Here is a 24540-nt window from a genome sequence, read left to right as displayed (position 1 = left end):
TCACTGGGGGTATGTTGCATCGCCTGCGAAGTCTTTTGCTTTCGTAGGGAGTGATTTCTGTGTGCAGATTAGGATAATTGTATTTATGTACAAACATGTATAACCAATGTGTCGTTATTGCAATTGTTAACGTTTTGTTATTTTTACAATTAGAACTTTTATATTTATCGTATTATTGTTTCTAAATTTAACGTATTATTGTTTTTAAATTTATCGTATTATTAATGTTTTTAAATTTATCATATTGTCATAGCTTTTTCATTATCATTGGTCTGCAACCGCTTGACAAGTAACAGATTTGCATATATGGAGTAAAACCTGTATGACTATTAAATATCTATATGACTAACTTCCGAATATTAGTGGTAACTAGCAATCTGCTACTCCTTATCTCATCTGCCTCCCACCTACTAAGTTATTCGTCCAAGCCTATCTTATCTCTCAAGACCAGAAGCTGGCCAGGTAGCCACACCACCGTGTGACTCACAGACAGGTGAGCATACTGTATAGATGAAAATAAGAATGAAAAGCATTACAGTAAGCCAACTGACGAATGCTCTAGACGGGATGATTTACACACGCGTGTGGTTTAAGACACAAATGAGGTATTAGGACATTTGTTAAGGAGACATTTCGCTCATCATGGGAGGAGGGGCTAAACCATCTTCGACATCCATAAAGACCTTATTTCAAAAACATACGTAATAGCTTCTGTGTGTAATGTTGAGAGAATTATAGACACTACACTTCTCGCACCCTGTAGGGTGCGAGAAGAAATGTGTGGGTGAAACTATATTATGAGAACACCAATACGCCTGTAGCCATAATGACCATACTGCCCGTGTTCGACACAAGAACGATCAAGGACACCTTACAAAATGGAATGAAGCCAGATTAATATTTCGTGAAAGTTATTTACGTACGGGGAAATGTTTGGAGTCCGCCTTTGTTAAGAGCTGTTACAAACACCATCCCTTCATATTCCAACTCTTGGCGAAAAGAAAATTGACGATGAATTAGACACATGTGCAACATAGGGATATCTTTATTTCGAAAAACGTTTTGCCAACTAGGTTTTATCAGTACAATATAGGGACAAACAAAAGAGAGGTGATCAGTACCTCAGCCTAACAGGATAATGTCCAATACACAAATAACCCGCATACAGGAGGAGCTTACGACGACGTTTCGGTCCGACTTGGACCATTTTCGAAGTCACACTAACGTAAAGGAGAGCAGGATGGATAATATATATATATATATATATATATATATATATATATATATATATATATATATATATATATATAAACATACAGACACAGACATACACACACACACACACACACCCACCCATTCTGTGACTTTGTAAATGGTCCAAGTCGGACCGAAACGTCGTCGTAAGCTCCTCTCTTCTACGTGTGGGTTATCTGTGTATCGTTCCAGTCACGGTATTGTGCCATTTTTTGCTATTAATGTTGTCCAATCTGGAAACAGCAGTCACGTGATACAAAGTACTGCCGTTACGTGATAAACTAACTACTCGCAGACATACAGCTGTCCATTCGTGTCGCCTTTCTCCCTCCACTGTGTCAGAACTGAAGAAGCCACTCGTGGCGAAAAGTTACTCCAATAATTGTCCCGTATTATATACTGTACATTCCTATATAGTCGAGAGTTGGGGCCACGAGCAGTCTCTCCCCATAGCCACTAGCAGTTGCGCAAGTACCATGTCTACTCATTACCCACGCCTACCTACCTACCTTCACAAACACACCTTCCCACCCACACCACCTTACCCCCCGTCCCAACAGCCACATTCCAAGCCGTTGGCGTCATAGTTCCCCCTCTGGGTGGTAACAGCGCCACAGCTGCCCACATTGCATTGACAATTCACCAATAAGCATCAACAAGTACACAAGAACAATGAAATACAGCAAACCTTTTGACCTATGGTAGGCAGGTACTGCTTACACCCATACGTTCCACTTAATATATTTGTGTAACGTCAACTGTAATGAACTATTCACAATGAATGAATTAAGTCAAAATCCTCGTCTCAATATTTCCGTGCGAGAGGTATGGGATGCTACCTGACGGACACTAAGATTATGTAAAACTCGTCAGGAAATAAGACAAATGCCTTTGAGGCGGATCTTAGTCATATTATGACCTGTCACTGGGTCTATTTTCTGACCGAGGCTTTAGAACATAGCCCCAACAGGCCTACTGGCTCATGCTAGGCAGGTCCAGTTCACACTCATTTAAGACACATTAGCAACAGTTAGGTATTTTAATTCTGATATGTTTCGCCTACACAGTAGGCTTCTTCAGTCAAGTACAGAGGAGGCAGCAGAGATGTTCCATAGTCTGAAACAGTTTCAGATTGTGGAGCTGAACTCTTCTTCAGGCTGAGGGACTAAATACACCGTCTCTACATCTCTACTGCTTCCTCTGTATTCGATCGAAGAAGCCGTACTGTATAGGCGAAACGTTTCAGAATAGAAATATCTAATTGTTGCTTATTTGTCATACTTATCTACTTGTCGGTATTATATATTATTACATATAAGATACACATGTAACACCTATTTATCTTTATTATGATATTTCCTCAGCCAGTGGCTTTGTCGATTCAATACAGAGGTTATTTTCAAATGTTGACACTGGAGACCTCGTCTATATTACTGTCTCGTTTCAAAACTTTCAAATAAACTCTCTATTGAATTGATCAATCCACTTACTGCCGAAACGTCTTCATAATAAAAATACCCAGGTGTTGCACGCGTCTTATTCATCACAAATGTAGTTACTGTTTGTCATCTAGTCAGTGTGACCTTAGTGAATTGTTCCGGCCACAGTACTGTGACTTATTCTTCATGTTCTGAATCTTGCTGATGGAATGTGAGAGTCCACTCTTGATAAACGAGTTAGCACAGAGCCATTCCTTAGTCATTCGAGATTGTTGAGACATAACCAAAGACTTCATTACTGCGTGTAAATCACTGAAATCAACATTGTGAAGGTTGGCATACAAAGTATAAAATACCAGCAAGCTGCAAAATGAAGACAAAAGCATATAAGGATCTGGACAAAGCTCCACAGCTAAAGTGGAAAAGCAAAAAGCCCTTCAGTTAGGCTACGTTGATAAGACACATATGTAACAGCAAGAGTCTTGACTGACGAAATGTTTTCCCTGCACTGCAGGCTTCATCAGTCGAACGCAGAAATGAATCCCACTCCTGGAGACATCAGCGAGAATGTTAGACGAAGTCGAGAGGCAATTGGATGTACTCAGTCCATCATCCTTAGTGCAAGATGGTCGTTAGTCTCTTAGCCTAAAGCAGAGGCAGTTGACCAGAGGCTTGTATACATGAAGGTGAGGTGTAGCAGCTTGGAGATGAGTTCACAGTGGAAGTACGTCATCTTAAACAGTTGTTAGCAAAAGAGTTACTGAAGATATCCCTGTACTAAGATACTATCGGGTTGCGGTGTCAGACAAGTATCATATAAATGGTTTAAAATTCTTGTCTGGCACTACAACACGCTGGTGTCTGGATACAAGGGATATCTTCAGCACTTTTGCTGAAGATATCCCTTGCATGACGTACTTCCACTAGTGGGCCCAGATTACCTGTGATCTCCAAGCTGCTACACCTCACCTTCATGTATATAAGCCTCTGGCCAACTGCTTCTGTTTTAGGCTAAGAGACTAATCATCTTGCACCTAGGGTGATAGACTGATTACATCAAACTACCTCCCCTCTTCCTCTTCCAACAACGGTCATGTCTTCAGAAGTGTGGTTCATCCCTGTAATCTACTGGTGAAGCCTGCAGAGCAGGGGAAACGTTTTCGTCAATAAAGATTCCAAGTGCTGCACTTGCGCCTTGCTTAATTTGTTGGTACTGTATCAATTTATAATATATTAGGTTTGGTTGAGTTATGAGGCTTCTGTCCTCGGGGCTTTTGCCATACACCCGAATATAAAGGCGGCGAGACGATCCTAGACGAGGTGCTGGGTTTATCAGTCGCACCTTTCCTACCATCCTCACTCCGCCTATATATTTTTACATTTCCTGTAGTCGCTATAGATTTGAAGAAGCTTCGTCTAGAGGAAAAAACTGTCTTAGTCTTTATTTGCCTTTGTAAAATTATTCTGCAATTGTGAAACTCAAAAGGTGGGCTGGACATCTTGTATGTCAGTGGGGAATAATTAGATGTATTTAACTAGAATATATCGTTTACTGTATTCTAGTTTCCACGTGTACACCTTATTTTCCTTCATTCTACATCTTTCAGTGAATCTTCGTAAGAAAGATTGGTCATACAAAAAATTCATTTTGCCTTCTTTCTGTGTATGTTCTCCATGGCATTTATAGCCTTTCTGTTTTATATGGAGATCAGAACTGCGCTGCATAATCTAACTGATGCCTTAAAATTAATATGTAGTTGAAATGATAAATTAGACACATGTATCTCTCGCCACACAGCGGCTTCATCAGTCCAACACAAAGAATTGTAAATATCAGAAAGGGTTTGAGGTAATCAATCCCCCAGAAGCATTATATTGAAACTACATAAAAAAAATAAAAAATAACCATTGTAACTAACCAAGAGAGGCACCAAAGAGATGTCTGGAAATAACAATGTTTGAAGTAAACAAAATCTTGAACAACACAGTTTAATGCCGGGGATCGTTGCTTTGACACGCAGCACCAGCTTGGTCGAGATGAATTCTGGAGCTGATGTGTTCACCTTCCTCACTCCAGCCCCCCCTCACTAACACCACTTGCTGGCACCCCCCTCGCTATCCCCTTCCTGTTGGCACCTTTCTCTCTTGCCCCCACTACCTCATGCTAGCACCTCCCTCACTCCAGTCTCCTTTCTGTTGACACCCTTCCCTCTCATTCCAGCCCCCCTCCTGTTGGTACCTTCCTCATTCCAGCTTCACTCCTCCTGACATTTTCCTCATTCCAGCTCCTCTCCTGCTGGCACCTTCCTCACTCCACCCCCCTCTTGCTGGTACCTTCTTCATTCCAGCCCCCTTCTGCTGGTACCTTCCTCACCCCAGCTGCCTCCTGTTGGTACCTTCCTCATTCCAGCTGCCTCCTCCTGGTACCTTCCTCATTCCAACTCCCTGCTGGCACCTCCCTGCTCCCAGCCCCCCTCCTGCTAGCATCTTCCTCACTCCACCTCGGGTGAGCTCAATGAGTGGAGATTACCTGGTTTATGTAGGAAGATGAGCTCTCAGTCATCCAGCCACACGCCCACCCACCACATTCACTTCATATAAATAAATAAACAGATCAATAAAGAAAATAAACGAGACGCCCTTGTACAAATGTCGGTCCAGCTTATGGATATCGTCTTCCTTTACGTGGTATGTCACCTCTCTCTCTCTTCCCCTCTCGGGTTCTACAGGCGTAAATCAAATTTTCAATTGAAACCTCTGCTTAAATTACATTTTATGGGAAAAGTAAACCAAATTATATTATGTATTTCGTTTCAAGAAGCAAACTTTAACTGTTTTTACAGTGGTTTATATCCATATTTCAGATAAAAATCGAGATGTCAGAAAATGCTTCAAACTGTACTTAATAGTCTTTTATTTACAAGAGCTATTTCCTAGCTTAGCTTCTTTAAAAGCTTACCTTAACAATATCTCTATTAATAGTAAATATATTGTTAAACATATAAATGAGGAACAGGATAAAGTTGGAGCCAGCTGTGCTCAGATTTCACTTCGTCAACTGACTTCATTATATTACTGATGATATACAATATCCGCAAGTTGATTAATAAGACACATGTGCAACACTTGGGCATCATCAACCATGTAAGTGACGTTCGTTTGTTTTGTAAGAATGTTCAAGACTCGAGTCATCCAAGGAATGGATGATGAGTGATGTGGTATCAGTGAAAAGGGTCTAGTCAGTTTAGATGCTAATGGGTGCCCGTCTTTTGATATAAAAGCCAACTGTGGAACCCTGATAACACTGGCCTTGTACAAAACTGAAGGTCACCCATATCACTCCAATGTTGGTTCTGTCTATATGACATATCCATCCAGACCGAGTTCAGGGAAGAGTTTAAGTTACCTTGCGCAATTCTCTACCTTGTTCAGAAGTCGAAGATGAGACTAGGGGCAGATAATCCAAGAAAGTGGTGTATACTCATGTTGACTGAATTTGCATCTCGTATAGTGTTTTGCAGACTTCGCTGTCGAGCAAATATAAGATATGTTGTTAGCTATCTAAGTGTTTCTGGGGATTATCTTCCCCACAACCTAGTCACAGAAATTCATAAGATTTACCTGACACCTTACAAGCTGAGATAAAGAAACAATCGGCAATCTTACAACAGTGCAAAAAAAAAAATCAGGTTTCCATATCACACTGACAGAACGGTAGTATCTTCCTGGATGGTTGCTGTCTACCAATTTACTACCTTAGTGCCGTATGCTTCTTGGTGCCTGACTTGCAAGACTTACCGCGTGATTCTTCATAATCGCCGTAGAATCATATTACACTCCTTGTGAACTTCATCGCCGGGCTCTACGACTCTTCCATTCATTCTTACACAGCTCCAGCATAAACAGCAGACTGTCAAGAAACTGTCACCATTTGTGTTTTCTCATTGTTTACCACTGTTTGATAAACGTGATTGATGTCTGTGGGCAACTGGCATGTACACTCTTTCTTACTGTTTTCCGCTGACTGATTAGCTGCAAGATGATTGATGTGCCGGAGGGCAGCTGGCATATTCTCATTCTCATTCTCTCATTCTCTCTCTCTCTCTCTCTCTCTCTCTCTCTCTCTCTCTCTCTCCAGTGGTGTAATACAATGAACGGCTGTCAACGAATAAACATAAGAAAGAGGACTCAAACTGTAGCCCAGGCATATCGCAAGCCCAACCCTGTAACCACTCAACCACAGAGCTTACTTAACATGATGATTTTTACATCCAGCACCTCTGTGACCTGGCTGCATCAGAGACATCAACTGAGACCCTACTCTCTTATTCCACAGCTCCAGCTTTCATGGTACATGTGCCATCACACACCTCAAAGCCATATAGTCCGTAAACCCAAGATGTCATAATGAACGTGTCAGTGAAAATGGGGGACACCCTACTCATACCCATCCAATGTTACAAATAAATTTGCAGCAATGAAAGGGTACAAGTAAAAACCTTCCGAGCATAGGCCACTAGACCTACCGAGATTCTCCTCCATTCTCTCTATACTTGCGAGAAGACTAATAGATAGTCTTGAATAACGGTTGTATCAAGTAAGGTGCGCACAAGCCGTTTTCTGTGCCTTCCCAACACCATCTGCTGGCCCCGTTAGTGTACGTATTCCCTCAATTGTACTCGCCCAATTGTGCTTGCGAGGGTCGATTCTCAACTACTAGCCCTGCCTCCCAAACTGCTTTGATCGTCATTACTGCCTTTTTGGCTTGTTGTGCCTTATAATAATATATACTCATGGATACTGAGTTTATTTCCACCAAAGAGCCCATGCCTTTTCAATACTTACCCATCGTACATAAGGAGAATTACAGACCCACGGCTGTTTTTAATTAAATTTACTGTTTGTTGGATAAGAAACTATAATATGGAGATTTCATTGTGCTTCTGTTATACTTCTGTTATACTTTTAACTCGTACGAGTTTTGTTCTAACGTTCATAGTTTAAAGACCTTTTGAATGTGAGTAAACAGTCATAAATGCTTGCAAGCGTAAGTAAGTTTATTCAGGTATACACAAATACAGTTACATAGAATTATCATACATAGCAGCATATGTGTAGAGAACCTAGGATAACCCAAAAAAGTCAGACAGAGTGACTTATTTCCATTGGGGTCCTTTTACCTTATTATAATATAAAGGTTATAATATTTTCTTATTATTCTACAATGAAGATAACATCTTATTATCATACTAAAAAGACTATCTACTACACGAGGGTCATTAAGACTATCTACAATACGAGGGTCATTACTAGAATAAGGTAAAATTTACACGTATGTTAGCTAAAAAATAGAAAATCATTCCCCTCCCTTTCTGTAGCTACATTCATCAGACACCTTTTGGCATTCTTCTTGAACTGGTTCATGCTATGACTGGCTTTGACATGTGCGGGTAGTCTGTTCCATTCCTTTATTGCTGTACAATAAAAGGTGTTTGACGCCTGGCCAATGACTGTGGGTACTACAAAGTTGTGCTCTCTCCCCCCTGGTACTATGATTGCTTTGGTTCCCAACCTTGACAAAATTGACAGCAAGATATTCTGGACACTGTTTGTGAGCAATTTTATAAACATGATTTAGCTTCAGTTGTTTTACTCTGTCTTCAACATTCAGCATATCCAACTGCTGTAATTCATCCTGGCCTACATGTTCTCTTGGTCCCAGCCCCAGGATGAATCTTACGATTTTGTTCTGGGTGATTTGCAGTCTATCTTTCAGTTTTTTTGTCAAGGCAGAGTACCATGAAGAGCAAGCGTAATCCATATGGCATTGTATAAGGGCTAGACATAGGGTCCTGCGAGCCTCAGTAGGTAGACACTGTGCTTGTCTATACAGGAACTTCAGTCTGGCATTCGCTTTCTTTACTACACTGTTCCCTATCAATTCTCCTGACATGCATGGATCAAAGGGGATTCCCAGATATTTTACTGATGAAACCAAAGTGATGGGCTCCCCATTACACTGAACATTAAAATTATTTACCCTTCTCAGTTTGTTTCGTGCCAAAGAGAATGGCTTCAGTTTTCCCTAGGTGTAATGATAGTTTGTTGTCTACTAACCATTTGCTGCAGGACTCCAGTTCCAGTGTTAAAACATTAGCAATATCTTGTGGGTCTTTACCTGTCACTAACAGAGCACTGTCATCTGCATACAGTAGGAGTTTGCACTTGACACTGATAGGCATATCATTGACATAACATAATAATAAGGGACCCAGAATACTACCTTGGGGAACTCCACATGTTATCGGCAGGGGTTCTGATTCCGTTTTGTTGATTTTGACTATTTGTCTCCTGTTGCTAAGGTAGGACTTAAACCAGTCTACAGAACCTATACCGATAGCTTGAAGTTTCTTACATAATATATTGTGGTTGACAGTATCGAAGGCCTTTTGCAGGTCTAAGGTTACCATACCTATGAGGTTCCCCTTTGACATTTCAGTTCTCAGGTAATCCATCAGATTAATAAGGGAGGTGTCGGTTGAGTAGGATCTTCTAAAGCCCGATTGATAGCTATGGAGAATGCTGTTGTCATTAAGGTACTTAACTACTTGAGAATACACCGCCCTCTCCAGAATTTTAGATATACTGAGTATAATATACCATCCACTCCCAAGCCTAGAACGACATATCTCAATTCTTCACTCCACCTGAGGAGCTAATCACTTCTGGATGACGAGGAGTCCCCTTATTGGATAGAGGCCATGTCAAAAATTTCATGACCCCTTGAAAGGCTTTTAAAAGGCCTAAAAATAAGTTAACGCAAATAGTGTTACTTGCCCGACAGAGGGATTTACATCAAGGAACTTAATAAAGTTCTTTAAGTTCCTGATTAGCCGGGCTGCAGTGCCCCTACGTTGAACAGGTGTTTGTGCAAAAAAACCCGCGTTGGGCATAACCCCATAATTAAAAAAATAAAAGCGAAATAAAACTCCCTAAATCGAAGCAAACCTAAACTAGCCTAACTTAACTGAAGGAAAGGGATTATGTCATACTTTGCACTTTTAAAGGAAGATCTGATCTTGTCTTGGTGAGTTATGCCCTAGGTTATTAACTGTGGCAGTACCCCACCTTGAACTGCATGTAGACAACCGACTGGTTAGGTCATCAAGCAGGTCTGGTCTATGACCGGGCCGCCGGGACGATGATCTCTGGAATCTACAATAAACCGCTTCCTTATCCAACTCGTTATAATTTTATCTTCCCTGAATCTAAAAAAAAAAAGGGGAAACTTCCTAACATCCCTATGACTCATCGGTGTCTTCAGCTTCCACCATCTTTATTCTGAAACGTTTCGCCTACGCAGTAGACTTCTTCAGTCGAATACAGAGGAGGCAGCAGAAGCAGTAGAAATGTAAAGAAATGTAATCGGTCCATCACCCTCGAAGACAGTTTTGAGGTGGTCAGTCTCTCAGCTTGGAGAAGAGCTACAGTCCAAACAGTGTCACGTACATATTTGTCCAACCTATTAAACATAATCACAAAGAAATAAGGCTGCTTCTAATTGGTAAAACACTTAGCTATACAGATTTTAAACCCGATATACTGCCAAGAACTATCAACATAGCTTTGGGTGGCGGAGGTTTTGATAAGGACCTGCCTTGTATGGGCCAGTAGGCCTTCTGCATTATTCCTCCATTCCTATATGCATAAATTGATCAACGAATCTGAGCACGGTTTTACAAAACCGTGCTCAGATTCGTTACGAATTTATTAACTTTTTTCAATAAGGTATTTGAGGAGGTAGATCATGGTAATGAATGTGATATTGTGTATATGGACTTCAGTAAGGCTTTCGATAGTCCCACATCAGAGACTATTGAGGAAAATTAAGGCACACGGAATAGGAGGAATTTTTTCCTGGATAGAGGCATGGTTCACAAATAGACAGCAGAGAGTTTCCATAAATGGGAAGAAATCAGAGTGGGGAAGCGTCACGAGCGGTGTTCCACGTGGGTCAGTGTTGGGCCCCCTGTTGTTCACGATCTACATAAACGACATAGATGAGGGAATAAACAGCGACATAAGCAAGTTTGCCTTTGACACCAAAATAGGCCGTCGAATTAATTCTGACGAGGACACTAGAGCACTCCAGCAAAATTTGAATAAACTGCTACAGTGCTCGGAGAAGTGGCAGATGCAGTTTAATATAGAAAAATGCAAAGTTCTAAACACTGGACAGGAAAATAACCATGCCACATATAAACTAAATGATGTATAATATAAACTAAATGATGTATATCTCAATATTACTGATTACGAAAAGGATTTGGGAGTTCTCGTTAGCAGTAATTTAAAACCAAGACACATAGGCAATAGTAGGCAACTTTATTCCGAAACGTTTCGCCTACACAGTAGGCTTCTTCAGTCGAATACAGAAAGTAGGCAGGAACAGTAGAGATGTGAAGACGATGTAATCAGTCCATCACCCTTGAAGTCGTAGAATTTGAGGTGGTCAGTCCCTCGGCCTGGAGAAGTTCAGTTCCATAGTCAGGAACTATCTGAAGATCAAGCGACAGTGCGGAGACTTAAATACTGTCGGAAGGAGAGGTGCAGAGTAGTAGTAGTAGTAGTAGTGAGAATGTAGCCACTGAGAGGTCAGGTCCCTCTCAGATCCAACAGTTCTCACTGGAAGGGTTGTCTAAGGGTGATGGACTGATTACATCGTCTTCACATCTCTACTGTTCCTGCCTACTTTCTGTATTCGACTGAAGAAGCCTACTGTGTAGGCGAAACGTTTCGGAATAAAGTTGCCTACTGTTGCCTATGTGTCTTACATACCAACCTCTCGGTATTGTATACCATTTTGATGTTCATCTTGTCAGACACTGCAACACATGGCCTCTTGGTACAGAAAACGCCTTAGACAACCCTTCCAGTGAGAACTGTTGGATCTGAGAGGGACCTGACCTCTCAGTGGCTACATTCTCACTACTACTACTACTACTACTCTGCACCTCTCCTTCCGACAGTATTTAAGTCTCCGCACTGTCGCTTGATCTTCAGATAGTTCCTGACTATGGAACTGAACTTCTCCAGGCCGAGGGACTGACCACCTCAAATTCTACGACTTCAAGGGTGATGGACTGATTACATCGTCTTCACATCTCTACTGTTCCTGCCTACTTTCTGTATTCGACTGAAGAAGCCTACTGTGTAGGCGAAACGTTTCGGAATAAAGTTGCCTACGTGTCTTACCTACCAACCTGTCGGTATTGTATACCATTTTGATGTTCAAAACCAAGACAAAGTGCATAAGTGTTTGCAATAAAGCGAACAGAATCCTTGGCTTTATATCAAGAGGCACAAATAATAGGAATTCTCAGGTTGTTCTTCAACTCTATATATCCTTGGTTATGCCTCATCTAGATTATGCTGCACAGTTTTGGTCACCGTATTACAGAATGGATATAAATGCTCTGGAAAACGTACAAAGGAGGATGACAAAGTTGAGCCCATGTATCAGAAATGCTCCCAATGAGGATAGACTGAGGGCCCTGAATCTGCACTCTAGAAAGGCGTAGAATTAGGGGGGATATGATTGAGGTGTATAAATGGAAAACAGGAATATATAAAGGGGATGTAAATAGCGTGCCAAAAATATCTAGCCAAGACAGGACTCGCAGCAATGATTTCAAGTTGGAAAAATTCAGATTCAGGAAGGATATAGGAAAGCACTGGTTTGGTAAGAGTTGTGGACGAATGGAACAAACTCCCCAGTATAGTTAGAGGCTAAAACGTTGTGTAGTTTTAAAAATAGGTTGGATAAATACACAAGTGGGTGTGAATTGGACCTGGCTAGCTTGTGCTACTAGGTCAGATGCCGTGCTCCATAAGTGAATGTGACCTGACCTAACTAGGTAGGACACTGGCAGTGTCCGTGGTTCAATCCCCGGCCAGGTGGAAACATTGGGCATGTTTCCTTATACCTGCTGTCCCTGTCCACCTAGCAGTAAGTAGGTACCTGGGGGTTAGTCGACTAATGTGGCTGGTATCCTGGGGGAACAAGACTGAAGGGCCATAATGGAAATAAAACAGTCCTGGATGACGCACCGACTTTCTTGGGTTTACATGACTGGCTAACTCTCCCCCGGAGAATGGGTGTGCATGGGTGCGAGTTAAACCTGTCTAGAATGATAAATTAGACGCATATGCAACACTTGAGTATCTTTAATGAGGAAACGTTTCGCCACACAGTGGCTTCATCAGTCCTTTGTATAAGAACATAAGAACGAAGGAACACTGCAGAAGGCCTACTGGCCCATGCGAGGCAGGTCCAAGTCTCCTACCGGCTTAAGCCAATGCACCCAACCTAGTCAGGTCAGGTCACATTGACTTAAGGGAGGAACACGGCAACCGACCTGTTAGCACAAGCTATCAGGTCTAACTCACACCCACCCACATCTACTCATGTATTTATCCAACCTATTTTTAAAGCTACACAACGTTCTGGCCTCTATAACGGTACTTGGGAGTTTGTTCCACTCATCCACAACTCTATTACCAAACCAGTACTTTCCTGTATCCTTCCTGAATCTGAATTTTTCCAACTTAAAACCATTGCTGCGAGTCCTGTCTAGGCTAGATATTTTCAGCAAACTATTTACATCCCCTTTATTTATTCCTGTCTTCCACTTATACACCTCAATCATATCCCCCCTAATTCTACGTCTTTCTAGAGAGTGCAGTTTCAGGGCCCTTAGTCTATCCTCATAGGGAAGGTTTCTGATACATGGGATCATCTTTGTCATCCTCCTTTGTACATTTTCCAGAGAATTTATATCCATTCTGTAATACGGTGACCAAAACTGTGCAGCATAATCTAAATGAGGCCTAACCAAGGATGTATAGAGTTGAAGAACAACCTGAGGACTCCTATTATTTATGCTTCTTGATATGAAGCCAAGGATTCTATTAGCTTTATTGCGAACACTTATGCACTGTTGTCTTGGTTTCAGATTACTGCTAACCAGAACTCCTAAATCTTTTTCGCAATCCGTAATATTAAGATCTACATTATTTAGTTTATATGTGGCATGGTTATTGTCCTGTCCAACATTTAGAACTTTGCATTTGTCTATATTAAACTGCATCTGCCACTTCTCCGACCACTGCATCAGTCTATTCAAATCTTCCTGGAGTGCTCGAATGTCCTCGTCAGAATGAATTCGACGGCCTATTTTGGTGTCATCGGCAAACTTGCCGATGTCGCTCTTTATGCCCTCATCTATGTCGTTTATGTAGATTGTGAACAGCAGGGGGCCCAACACTGACCCCTGTGGAACACCGCTCGTGACGCTTCCCCACTCTGATTTCTCCCCATTTATGCAAACTCTCTGCTGCCTATTTGTCAACCATGCCTCTATCCAGGAAAAAATTTCTCCTCCTATTCCATGTGCTTTAATTTTCCTCAATAGTCTCTGATGTGGGACCCTGTCAAAAGCCTTACTGAAGTCCATATACACAATATCATATTCATTACCATGATCTACCTCCTCAAATACCTTAGTGAAAAAAGTTAATAAATTCGTAAGGCAGGAACGCCCCTTTGTAAAACCATGCTGAGATTCGTTGATTAATTTATGCTTTTCAAGGTGGCTACGAACTGCCTCGGCAATTATTGATTCCATAAATTTTCCCACTATGGAGGTTAGGCTTATTGGTCTATAGTTCGAAGCTAAGGACCTGTCACCTGTTTTGAAAATAGGTATCACATTTGCCATTTTCCACTTATCTGGCACCATGCCAGTTTGTAGTGATATGTTGAAAAGATTAGCCAAAGGTGTGCTAAGCTCCTCTTTACATTCCTTTAGAACCCTTGCATACAGTTCATCAGGGCCTGGGGATTTGTTAGGTTTTAATTTATCTATTTGCCTAAGGACCATGTCACTTGTGACCCTAATAGTGCACAGTTTATTATCGTCCTGTTCTACATAATTTATCATTACTGGAATATCGCTGGTATCCTCCTGTGTAAAAACTGAGAGGAAGTATGTGTTAAAAATTCTACACATTTCCTTATCACTGTCAGTGAGCTGACCCGAGGAACTTTTGAGTGGGCCTATCTTGTCCCTGATCTTACTTCTGTATACTTGAAAGAATCCTTTTGGGTTAGTCTTCGATTCTCTTGCAACTTTAACCTCATAATCTCTTTTTGCTTTTCTAATTCCCTTTTTTATTTCTCTCTTTAACTGAATATATCGATTTCTTAATTGCCCCTCTCCTCTTTTGATTTGCCTATATAAGCCTCTCTTTTGACCAATCAGATATTTTAATCTATTGTTCATCCATTTAGGATCATTTTTGTTTGATCTGATTTCCCTATTTGGAACATAATTTGACTGAGCAGCTAGAACTATGCCCTGGAAAGCAGCATAAGTGTTGCACATGTCTTAATTTATCAACTTGTCGGTTCTCTGAACCACTCAACTACATTCACTGCCTAGAATGGGCCAGTAGGTCTGCTGAAGTGCTCTCCTGGGGAGCGAAACGTTGCCACAAAAGAAAAAATGTCCATTAGCTGCACATGTGTCCTTTTACCTAACATACTGTCGGTAATTCTACCAACATAAACAGACCAGTAACTTACCCATCGTTGGCGTCTCAAGGTGAAGTAGTTGTCCTCTGTATTCTTCTTCTTATCTGGCATTCTCTCAAGACTACATGTCTCCAGCTTCTCTTTCCTCCTTCTCATACTTACAAACAGATTCGCCCTCATTTTAGCTTGTATATCATTCACTGACGACATTTTGATTAACACGCGCAAGTCGTAATAAGACAAATAAATTCTCTTTTCAGGTACTTTCTTATGGCTACGAAATTTCACTGAAGACAGAAGGAGGATGAAAAAGTAACGTCCACCCACCACCACAAACTATGGAAAACTGACGCGGTGATGCCAGCCCCGCGCCGCCCCTCTATCAATTTGCCGATATCTGTACAAAAACACTCACTCGAATGCAAAAAACCTATATATAATTTCTCAGAAGACACTTTTAGCTTATTCATACTTTCATCTGAAATGTTAAGCAAACTATTTATAATTTATGATGAGGTGAAATGAGATAAATAAGGGTGCTCGGCAGAGATGTGGCAGAGGCGCAACACAGGTAATTCCACGTACACCTGCAACCATCATGACGAAAATTATACAAGAAGTCAGCACCACTAGCATTCTTCTGTGGTGTAATTTTAAAACCCCAGGCAAGTGTCCCCATGTATAAAAAATTATGTATCAACGAAGAATATTCACCCCGAGAGCGATTAGACCTATTGTCACACTCAGCCTACTAGAGAAATTGGAAGTATACTGAAGCAGACAAGTGATTAAAAGATATAAGGCAAAAGGAGACAGTTACTAGCACAACGTTTCGCCAACCTGATAAAACCTCACATGGGCGAAACGTCGCACAAATAAGGGTTAAGTTTTGCTATAATAATGGTAGAATTACCGACAAAATGTTAGGTAAAAGGACACAGATGCAACCAATGCGACATTTTGTGGCAGTTTCGCTCAACAGGAGCTTAAAGCTCCTGTTGAGCGAAACGTTGCCACAATAAAATGTCACGTTAGCTGCATCTATCTGTCCATTTACCTGTTGTTGAATTAGACATTTACCTAACACCTTTCGCTATCTTTGTATTTTTCATGACTGTGGAAAATATTGAAATCGTTAATAACGGATATAATTCTTAAATCACCTTCATTAACATATAATTATCAAGTTTCAATGCGGTTTCACAAGTATTTTTTTTTTTTACCAAGATAATCAAGGTGGCGGACCATTATAAAATATATGAGGCGCCGGACTCGCGAAATAGAAAAAAAAAACGCAGTTGAAAGCAACTCACGGAACGGACACGATTCAAACGCATGGAAAGCCAGTCGTACATAAGAACATAAGAACGAAGGAACACTGCAGCAGGCCTACTGGCCTTAAGCCAATGCACCCAACCCAGTCAGGTCAGGTCACATTGACTTAAGGGAGGAACACGGCAACCGACCTGGTAGCACAAGCTATCAGGTCCAACTCACACCCACCCACATCCACTCATGTATTTATCCAACCTATTTTTAAAGCTACACAACGTTCTGGCCTCTATAACTGTACTTGGGAGTTTGTTCCACTCATCCACAACTCTATTACCAAACCAGTACTTTCCTATATCCTTCCTGAATCTGAATTTTTCCAACTTAAAACCATTGCTGCGAGTCCTGTCTAGGCTAGATATTTTCAGCACACTATTTACATCCCCTTTATTTATTCCTGTCTTCCATTTATACACCTCAATCATATCCCCCCTAATTCTACGTCTTTCTAGAGAGTGCAGATTCAGGACCCTTAGTCTATCCTCATAGGGAAGGTTTCTGATATGTAAAGTAAAAGGACACAAATGCAACTAATGTGACATTTTATTGTGGCAAAGTTTCGCTCTCCAGGAGCTTTATCAAGCGAAACTTTGCCACAATAAAATGTCACATTAGTTGCACTTGTGTCCTTTTACTTTACATATTGTCGGTAATTCTACCAACTTTATTACAAGGTTTCTGATACATGGGATCAACTTTGTCATCCTCCTTTGTACATTTTCCAGAGCATTTATATCCATTCTGTAATACGGTGACCAGAACTGTGCAGCATAATCTAAATGAGGCCTAACCAAGGATGTATTGAGTTGAAGAACAACCTGAGGACTCCTAATATTTATGCTTCTTGATATGAAGCCAAGGATTCTATTAGCTTTATTGCGAACACTTATGCACTGTTGTCTAGGTTTCAGATTACTGCTAACCAGAACTCCTAAATCTTTTTCGCAATCCGTAATATTAAGATCTACATTTAGTTTATATGTGGTATGGTTGTCCTGTCCAACATTTAGAACTTTGCATTTGTCTATATTAAACTGCATCTGCCACTTCTCCGACCACTGCATCAGTCTATTCAAATCTTCCTGGAGTGCTCTAATGTCCTCGTCAGAATGAATTCGGCGGCCTATTTTGGTGTCATCGGCAAACTTGCTGATGTCGCTCTTTATGTCGTTTATGTAGATTGTGAACATCAAAATGGTATACAATACCGACAGGTTGTTAGGTAAGACACATATGCAACACTTAGACAACTTTATTCCGAAACGTTTCGCCTACACAGTAGGCTTCTTCAGTCGAATACAGAAAGTAGGCAGGAACAGTAGAGATGTGAAGACGATGTAATCAGTCCATCACGACTACAAGGGTGATGGACTGATTACATCGTCTTCACATCTCTACTGTTCCTGCCTACTTTCTGTATTCGACTGAAGAAGCCTACTGTGTAGGCGAAACGTTTCGGAATAAAGTTGTCTAACTGTTGCATATGTGTCTTACCTAACAAACCTGTCGGTATTGTATACCATTTTGATGTTCATCTTGTCAGACACTGCAACACATGGCATCTTGGTACAGAAAACACCTTGGACAAGCTTTTCAAGTGAGAAGTGTTGGATCTGAGAGGGACATGACCTCTCAGTGGTTACATTCTCACTACTACTACTACTACTATGCACCTCTCCTTCCGACAGTATTTAAGTCTCCGCACTGTCGCTTGATCTTCAGATAGTTCCTGACTATGGAACTGAACTTCTCCAGGCCGAGGGACTGACAACCTCAAATTCTACGACTACAAGGGTGATGGACTGATTACATCGTCTTCACATCTCTACTGTTCCTGCCTACTTTCTGTATTCGACTGAAGAAGCCTACTGTGTAGGCGAAACGTTTCGGAATAAAGTTGTCTAACTGTTGCATATGTGTCTTACCTAACAATATGTAGATTGTGAACAGCAGGGGGCCCAACACTGACCCCTGTGGAACACCGCTCGTGACGCTTCCCCACTCTGATTTCTCCCCATTTATGCAAACTCTCTGCTGCCTATTTGTCAACCATGCCCCTATCCAGGAAAAAATTTATCCTTTTCCATGTGCCTTAATTTTCCTCAAGTCTCTGATGTGGGACCCTGTCAAAAGCCTTACTGAAGTCCATATACACAATATCATATTCATTACCATGATCTGCCTCCTCAAATACCTTAGTGAAAAAAGTTAATAAATTTGTAAGGCAGGAACGCCCCTTTGTAAAACCATGCTGAGATTCGTCGATTAATTTGAGCTTTTCAAGGTGGCTACGAACTGCCTCGGCAATTATTGATTCCATAAATTTTCCCACTATGGAGGTTAAGCTTATCGGTCTATAGTTCGAAGCTAAGGACCTGTTACCTGCTTTGAAAATAGGTATCACATTTGCCATTTTCCACTTATCTGGCACCATGCCAGTCTGTAGTGATATGTTGAAAAGATTAGCCAGAGGTTTGCTAAGCTCCTCTTTACATTCCTTTAGAACCCTTGCATACAGTTCATCAGGGCCTGGGGATTTGTTAGGTTTTAATTTATCAATTTGCCTAAGAACCATGTCACTTATGACCCTAATCGTGCATAGTTTATTATCATCCTGTTCTACATAATTTATTATTTCTGGAATATCGCTAGTATCTTCCTGAGTAAAAACTGAGAGGAAGTATGTGTTAAAAATTCTACACATTTCCTTATCACTGTCTGTGAGCTGACCCGAGTAACTTTTGAGTGGGCCTATCTTGTCCCTGATCTTACTTCCGTATACCTGAAAGAATCCTTTTGGGTTAGTCTTCGAATCTCTTGCAACTTTAACCTCAATCTCTTTTTGCTTTTCTTATTCCCTTTTTTATTTCTCTTTTAACTGAATTTATTGATTTCTTAATTGCACCTCTCCTCTTTGATTTGCCTATATATGCCTCTCTTTTGACCAATGAGATGTTTTAATCTATTGTTAATCCATTTAGGATCATTTTTGTTTGATCTGATTTCCTTATTTGGAACATAAGTTGTCTGAGCAGCTAGAACTATGCCCTGGAAAATGTCATATCGGCAATCACCACCTACCTGACCTATAGTCAGGTCATTCCAGTTCAGCCCACCCAAGTAATTTTTCAGTCCTATGAAATCAGCCAAGCGGAAGTCAGGGACAGAGACTTGATTGCCATTATTAGGGGAATTCCATGATATATTAAAACTGAGTGATTTGTGATCACTTTCCCCGAGCTCATCATTAACCTCAAGATTATTAATGAGCGTTTCCCTGCTGGCAAGAACCAAGTCAAGCAGGTTATTTCCTCTAGTTGGCTCTGTCACAAACTGCTTTAAAAACAATCCTGAATCGTATCAAGAAAGTCACTAGATTCTAAAATTCCTGTCAAATTGCCTGTCAGATATTGCAACATCATGGGATCTTGATACAAGGAATTCTTCAACACTTGTCCAACCTTTGGACGAAGATCTACTTACACTAGTGGATGGTACCACTGTGATCCCGCCTCCTCCTCCCTCAACTCACCTGTCTACAATATACAAGCCACTTCTACGGCCCTATGCTGTACTTTCTACAAGAGTGGTGGACTGAACACCGATTCTAGACCGAGGGACTGATTACCTCAAACTCCTTTCTGTGCAAGAAAGGTATACAATACAGACAAGATGAAGGTTAAAACATGTGCAACATCTGGTTTTCTTTATGGTAGACGTTTCGTCATCCAGTGGCTTTATCAATACAGATTTTAGGACAAAATTAGAAGACAGTAGAGCTATATACAAAAGATGAGGTAATCAGTCCCTCAGTCTTGGAGTTGGTGTTCTCCACACCAACTGATTACCCCATCTTTTGTATATAGTTCCACTGTCTTCTAATTATGTCCTAGAATCTGTATTGATAAAGCGATTGGATGGCGAAACGTCTACAATAAAGATAACCAGATGTCAAAGAAACTCGCAACCGTAGTAGCTATCAGAATCTCTAAGTCCAGAAATAACTCTGAATTTCACAGATGCCTACTGTAGCGAGAAATGGGTTCAGTCTCACCAACGCAACCGTTAGTTATCCAAAACTTGAGTCCAGACAAAGCTCACGGAGATGTTTCCCCTGCTAGAGGTAGGCTGGAACTCACTCAGACAAACCTCTAAACCAGACGTCAACTCGGTTCGTGAGACACCTACTCGAGACCCCTCAAGGAAGGTTCCTTGATGTTGGTGAGGGGCTCTTGATCTAGGGAATTGGATCTGTTCTCCAGTTCCCTGAATTAAACCTGAATACTTTCCACATCCCCCCTCACGCGCTGTATAATCTTACGGGTTTAGCGCTTCCCCCTTGATTATAATAATAATAACCTACTCGAGAGACCCATTGACTCAACTATCCTATGGTAGTTAGCACAGTAGTTCCAGACTTAATTCAATAAAACCTATCCTACCTATATACATAGCTAAATAATACATGGTCAGTTAATATTATAAATCAGAATATCTTCATTTAGCTATTAAAGTAGATATAGATAATACAATATTAAGTGAATATAAAAATACATACAAGGGACGCAACACTGTACAAGTGCTAAAATATTAATGTCGACAGTCTGATTATACTGAGGTTGACCTTTCGCCATTCGTTGTGCATGTTTCCTTATTCCCAAACTAATGGACATTTTATAAAGAGGAATGAGGTTAAACGTATCATAAATGATAACCTATACAAACGCCGTTGCCTAGAATCAAATATAATGTCTTAGTAATACAGCTGTGTAAAACACCAGGAGTTTCAGTGTATTAACAGTTCTGACCAAGTTAATCTTAGAAAACACTGCCATTTGAGAATTTGTCAGGTATGGGCCAATAAACCTCCCGCAGTGTTCATCATTCATATACTTTCATGTCTGATCTCAATATATTTGATCTTCCACTACATATTTTCATATTTTATGTACTGATGAGCGGACTTATTTTCTAACTGTATAGTTTTATTGGTCATTACCTGAGATTATATTCTTGTGGACCCTTAACCTGCAGGGGTTATATATCGCCTGTGGTTATCTCTGTAGGACTGAAGAAACCATTCGTGGCAAAACGTTGCCTCAGTAAAATATTCTAAGACTGTACATATTCTTATTTCACAGAGCCTGAGAAAAGGGAGGGGAGTTCCAGTTCCCCGAATCAAAAGCCCTTGACCGGCATCAAGGCACTCCTCCCCCCTTTTTTCCTTAAAGGTGTTATTTTGTGTTATATTGTGAATTGTTAAAAAAAATGGTTACTAACCTCCCAGGTGTTGACATTACTCTCCACGTTGTCTCCTGCATGGTGAAGCATTGCAACTTCTTCCGTTAAAATATTCTTTTTATTTTTCATTTTCTTGATTCCGCACATTAACCAGCGATAACGCCGCACTCTCACTCTCTGTTCATCACTGTTCCCATCAGGTGGTTCCTCTCTCCAGTCTCTCCTTCTGCTGCTCCTTGCAGTCATCTACACCCTGCTCTGTTTTCTGCTGTTGCTTGTATTCATCCACACAAGTGTTGTAACTGACCACTGTTGCTTGTATTCATTCACACTAGTGTGTAACTGACCACTGAGTTGCTTGTATTCATCAACACTAGTGTGTAACTGACCACTGTTGTTGCTTGTATTCATCAACACTAGTGTGTAACTGACCACTGAGTTGCTTGTATTCAGCCACACTAGTAACTGACCACTGTTGTTGCTTGTATTCAGCCACACTAGTAACTGACCACTGTTGTTGTTTGTATTCATCAACACTAGTGTAACTGACCACTGTTGTTGCTTATATTCAGCCACACTAATAACTGACCACTGTTATTGCTTGTATTCATCAACACTAGTGTGCAACTGATCACTGCTGTTGCTTGTATTCATCAACACTAGTGTGTAACTGACCACTGAGTTGCTTGTATTCATCAACACTAGTGTGTAACTGACCAATGAGTTGCTTGTATTCATCAACACTAGTAACTGACCACTGCTGTTGCTTGTATTCATCAACACTAGTGTGTAACTGACCACTGAGTCGCTTGTATTCATCAACACTAGTGTGTAACTGACCACTGAGTCGCTTGTATTCATCAACACTAGTGTTTAACTGACCACTGTTGTTGCTTGTATTCATCAACACTAGTGTTTAACTGACCACTGTTGTTGCTTGTATTCATCAACACTAGTGTGTAACTGACCACTGCTGTTGCTTGTATTCATCCACACTACACCAGTGCTGTGACTGACCACTGCTGCTGCTGCTTGTATTCATCCACACGCCACCTCATTGTGCACAGTGGATTGTTATTATATTCCAAGGTGAACCCATATGGGTTATTCGTTGCTGAGAGCACAAAAAGGAACCCAGCATGGCGTGTGCCTCTGCTGTTATATGCTGGATTGGTTTTTCCACCATAACTTTTCCCTGTGCGTACTTTCAAGTAATGTTTTCTGGGGCCAAAATAACGTTTGCAGATGTGTGTCCACGGAAAGATTCTCCTGTTATCACTGGAGGAAAGTTTAGTACAAAGTTTGAAGAATAACTATAAGAGGGGCCAAGAGGTTAGAAATCAGCAGTGCCTATTAAAGTAGTCTAGGAGGTAGTGCCAGAAGCAGTCTCGGCTTCCACAAAGACAACTAGGTGACACAATCACAGGATATGAGAGAGAAGTTTTGGATTTGAGGACCTACTTAGAATGGGTCAGTTGCTCCATGTTATCAGTCAGTTCATATCCTTAGTGGCCAGCGAACTTATTTGTTCACTGAGCAAACATCTTGTTCTTATACCTCTTTCAAAACACAATATAACAAGGTTAGGCCTGGCTACACTATACGAGCAATCTAGTCACCATACTGCACTGTCACTTATAGACCTAACACGTCCACAGAGAAACACACTCGAGTGCTGTCAGGTTACTGCAGTCAGCTCTACTTAGGTGGTCTCCTAATCCAGTGTATTATGCTGCGCGAAAACTTGCAACTTTTCACAAGTATTGATCAGCTTCCAAGATTGCTAAAACTAGGTCAAGCAGGTTAGTACCTCCAGCTAGTAGCTTCTAAATGCTCTAAAATGACAGCGTCGAAGTTCCGATTTGCTTGTACATCACCATTCAAAAATACTTTAATCTCTAAAGTCGGGATTAAAGTAAATTCTTCGTATATACATGTATAGAGTTGGTTTCTTAGACTTAAGTCTGCAGTTCACCTGTACGCAATTAAAAATGATCCATATAAGAAAAGGGAAACAACGTTTATACCGAAGTATATATCCGTATGTCCAGTTGATTAAGTCAAATTCGAATTTACCACAGTATTGTTATATCTATTATAATTATTACACTCGCAGTGATCACTAAATTCTTAGTATCATACAGCACCTAGGTGAAGTTGATACAACCAAGTTTGATCCAAGAGAAGGAAGATGCGTTCAGTTCCTTGGATCATGAGCCTTTCACATATTAATTGAGATGAATTAAGGCATGCCACTTGAACTAGGCTACCTGTCACGAGGCTGCCAGCTGCTGGTACCTTGCCTGTCTTAAATCATTGTTTTTGTTAGAGTTATGTTAAAATAAGCGTTAAACCCGTACGGGTCATACAACGCTGTGGAGCGGTGATGTATAAGAGGGTCTAAGACTAAGGTACCTTATTTCCAAACACTGCTTTACAAAAATAAATAATAATCAGAAAAAAAACATAGGATGCATAGCATTTCTGGTTGATGGAGCTGACGTTAGTGCGCGTGTAAAACTACATAAGAACGAGAAAGCACTACAGCAGGCTTACTGGTCCATGCTACGCAAGTCTAATTCACATCCACCATTCCCACTCATATACCCGTCCAACCTATATATATTTAAAGCTACCTGGGAGTTTGTTCTACTCATGAGAGACAAAATTTTGTTCGGA

The 24540-nt window shown here is 40.8% G+C and overlaps 1 protein-coding gene across 2 annotated transcripts in view; it reads right to left on the bottom strand.

Moving 5' to 3' along the window:
* The window catches only part of Rhp (GTP-Rho-binding protein rhophilin), a 197678-nt gene extending 175434 nt beyond the window's left edge, over positions 1-22244 (bottom strand). Inside the window, exon 1 of one of the 2 annotated variants that reach the window (XM_070098747.1) lies at positions 21901-22244. In XM_070098747.1, the coding sequence (XP_069954848.1) occupies positions 21901-22107 (207 nt within the window). In that variant the 5' untranslated portion in view covers positions 22108-22244. Of the gene's footprint in view, positions 1-15339; positions 15634-21900 lie in introns of those variants that run through there. The other variant, XM_053792886.2, reaches the window with a different exon arrangement.
* Positions 22245-24540: the final 2296 nt, after the last annotated feature.

This window comes from Cherax quadricarinatus, chromosome 64 (genome assembly GCF_038502225.1).
Source record: "Cherax quadricarinatus isolate ZL_2023a chromosome 64, ASM3850222v1, whole genome shotgun sequence".
Taxonomy (NCBI): domain Eukaryota; kingdom Metazoa; phylum Arthropoda; class Malacostraca; order Decapoda; family Parastacidae; genus Cherax; species Cherax quadricarinatus.
Note: the sequence above shows the minus strand (reverse complement) of the source record. Positions and strands in the feature narration are given on the sequence as shown.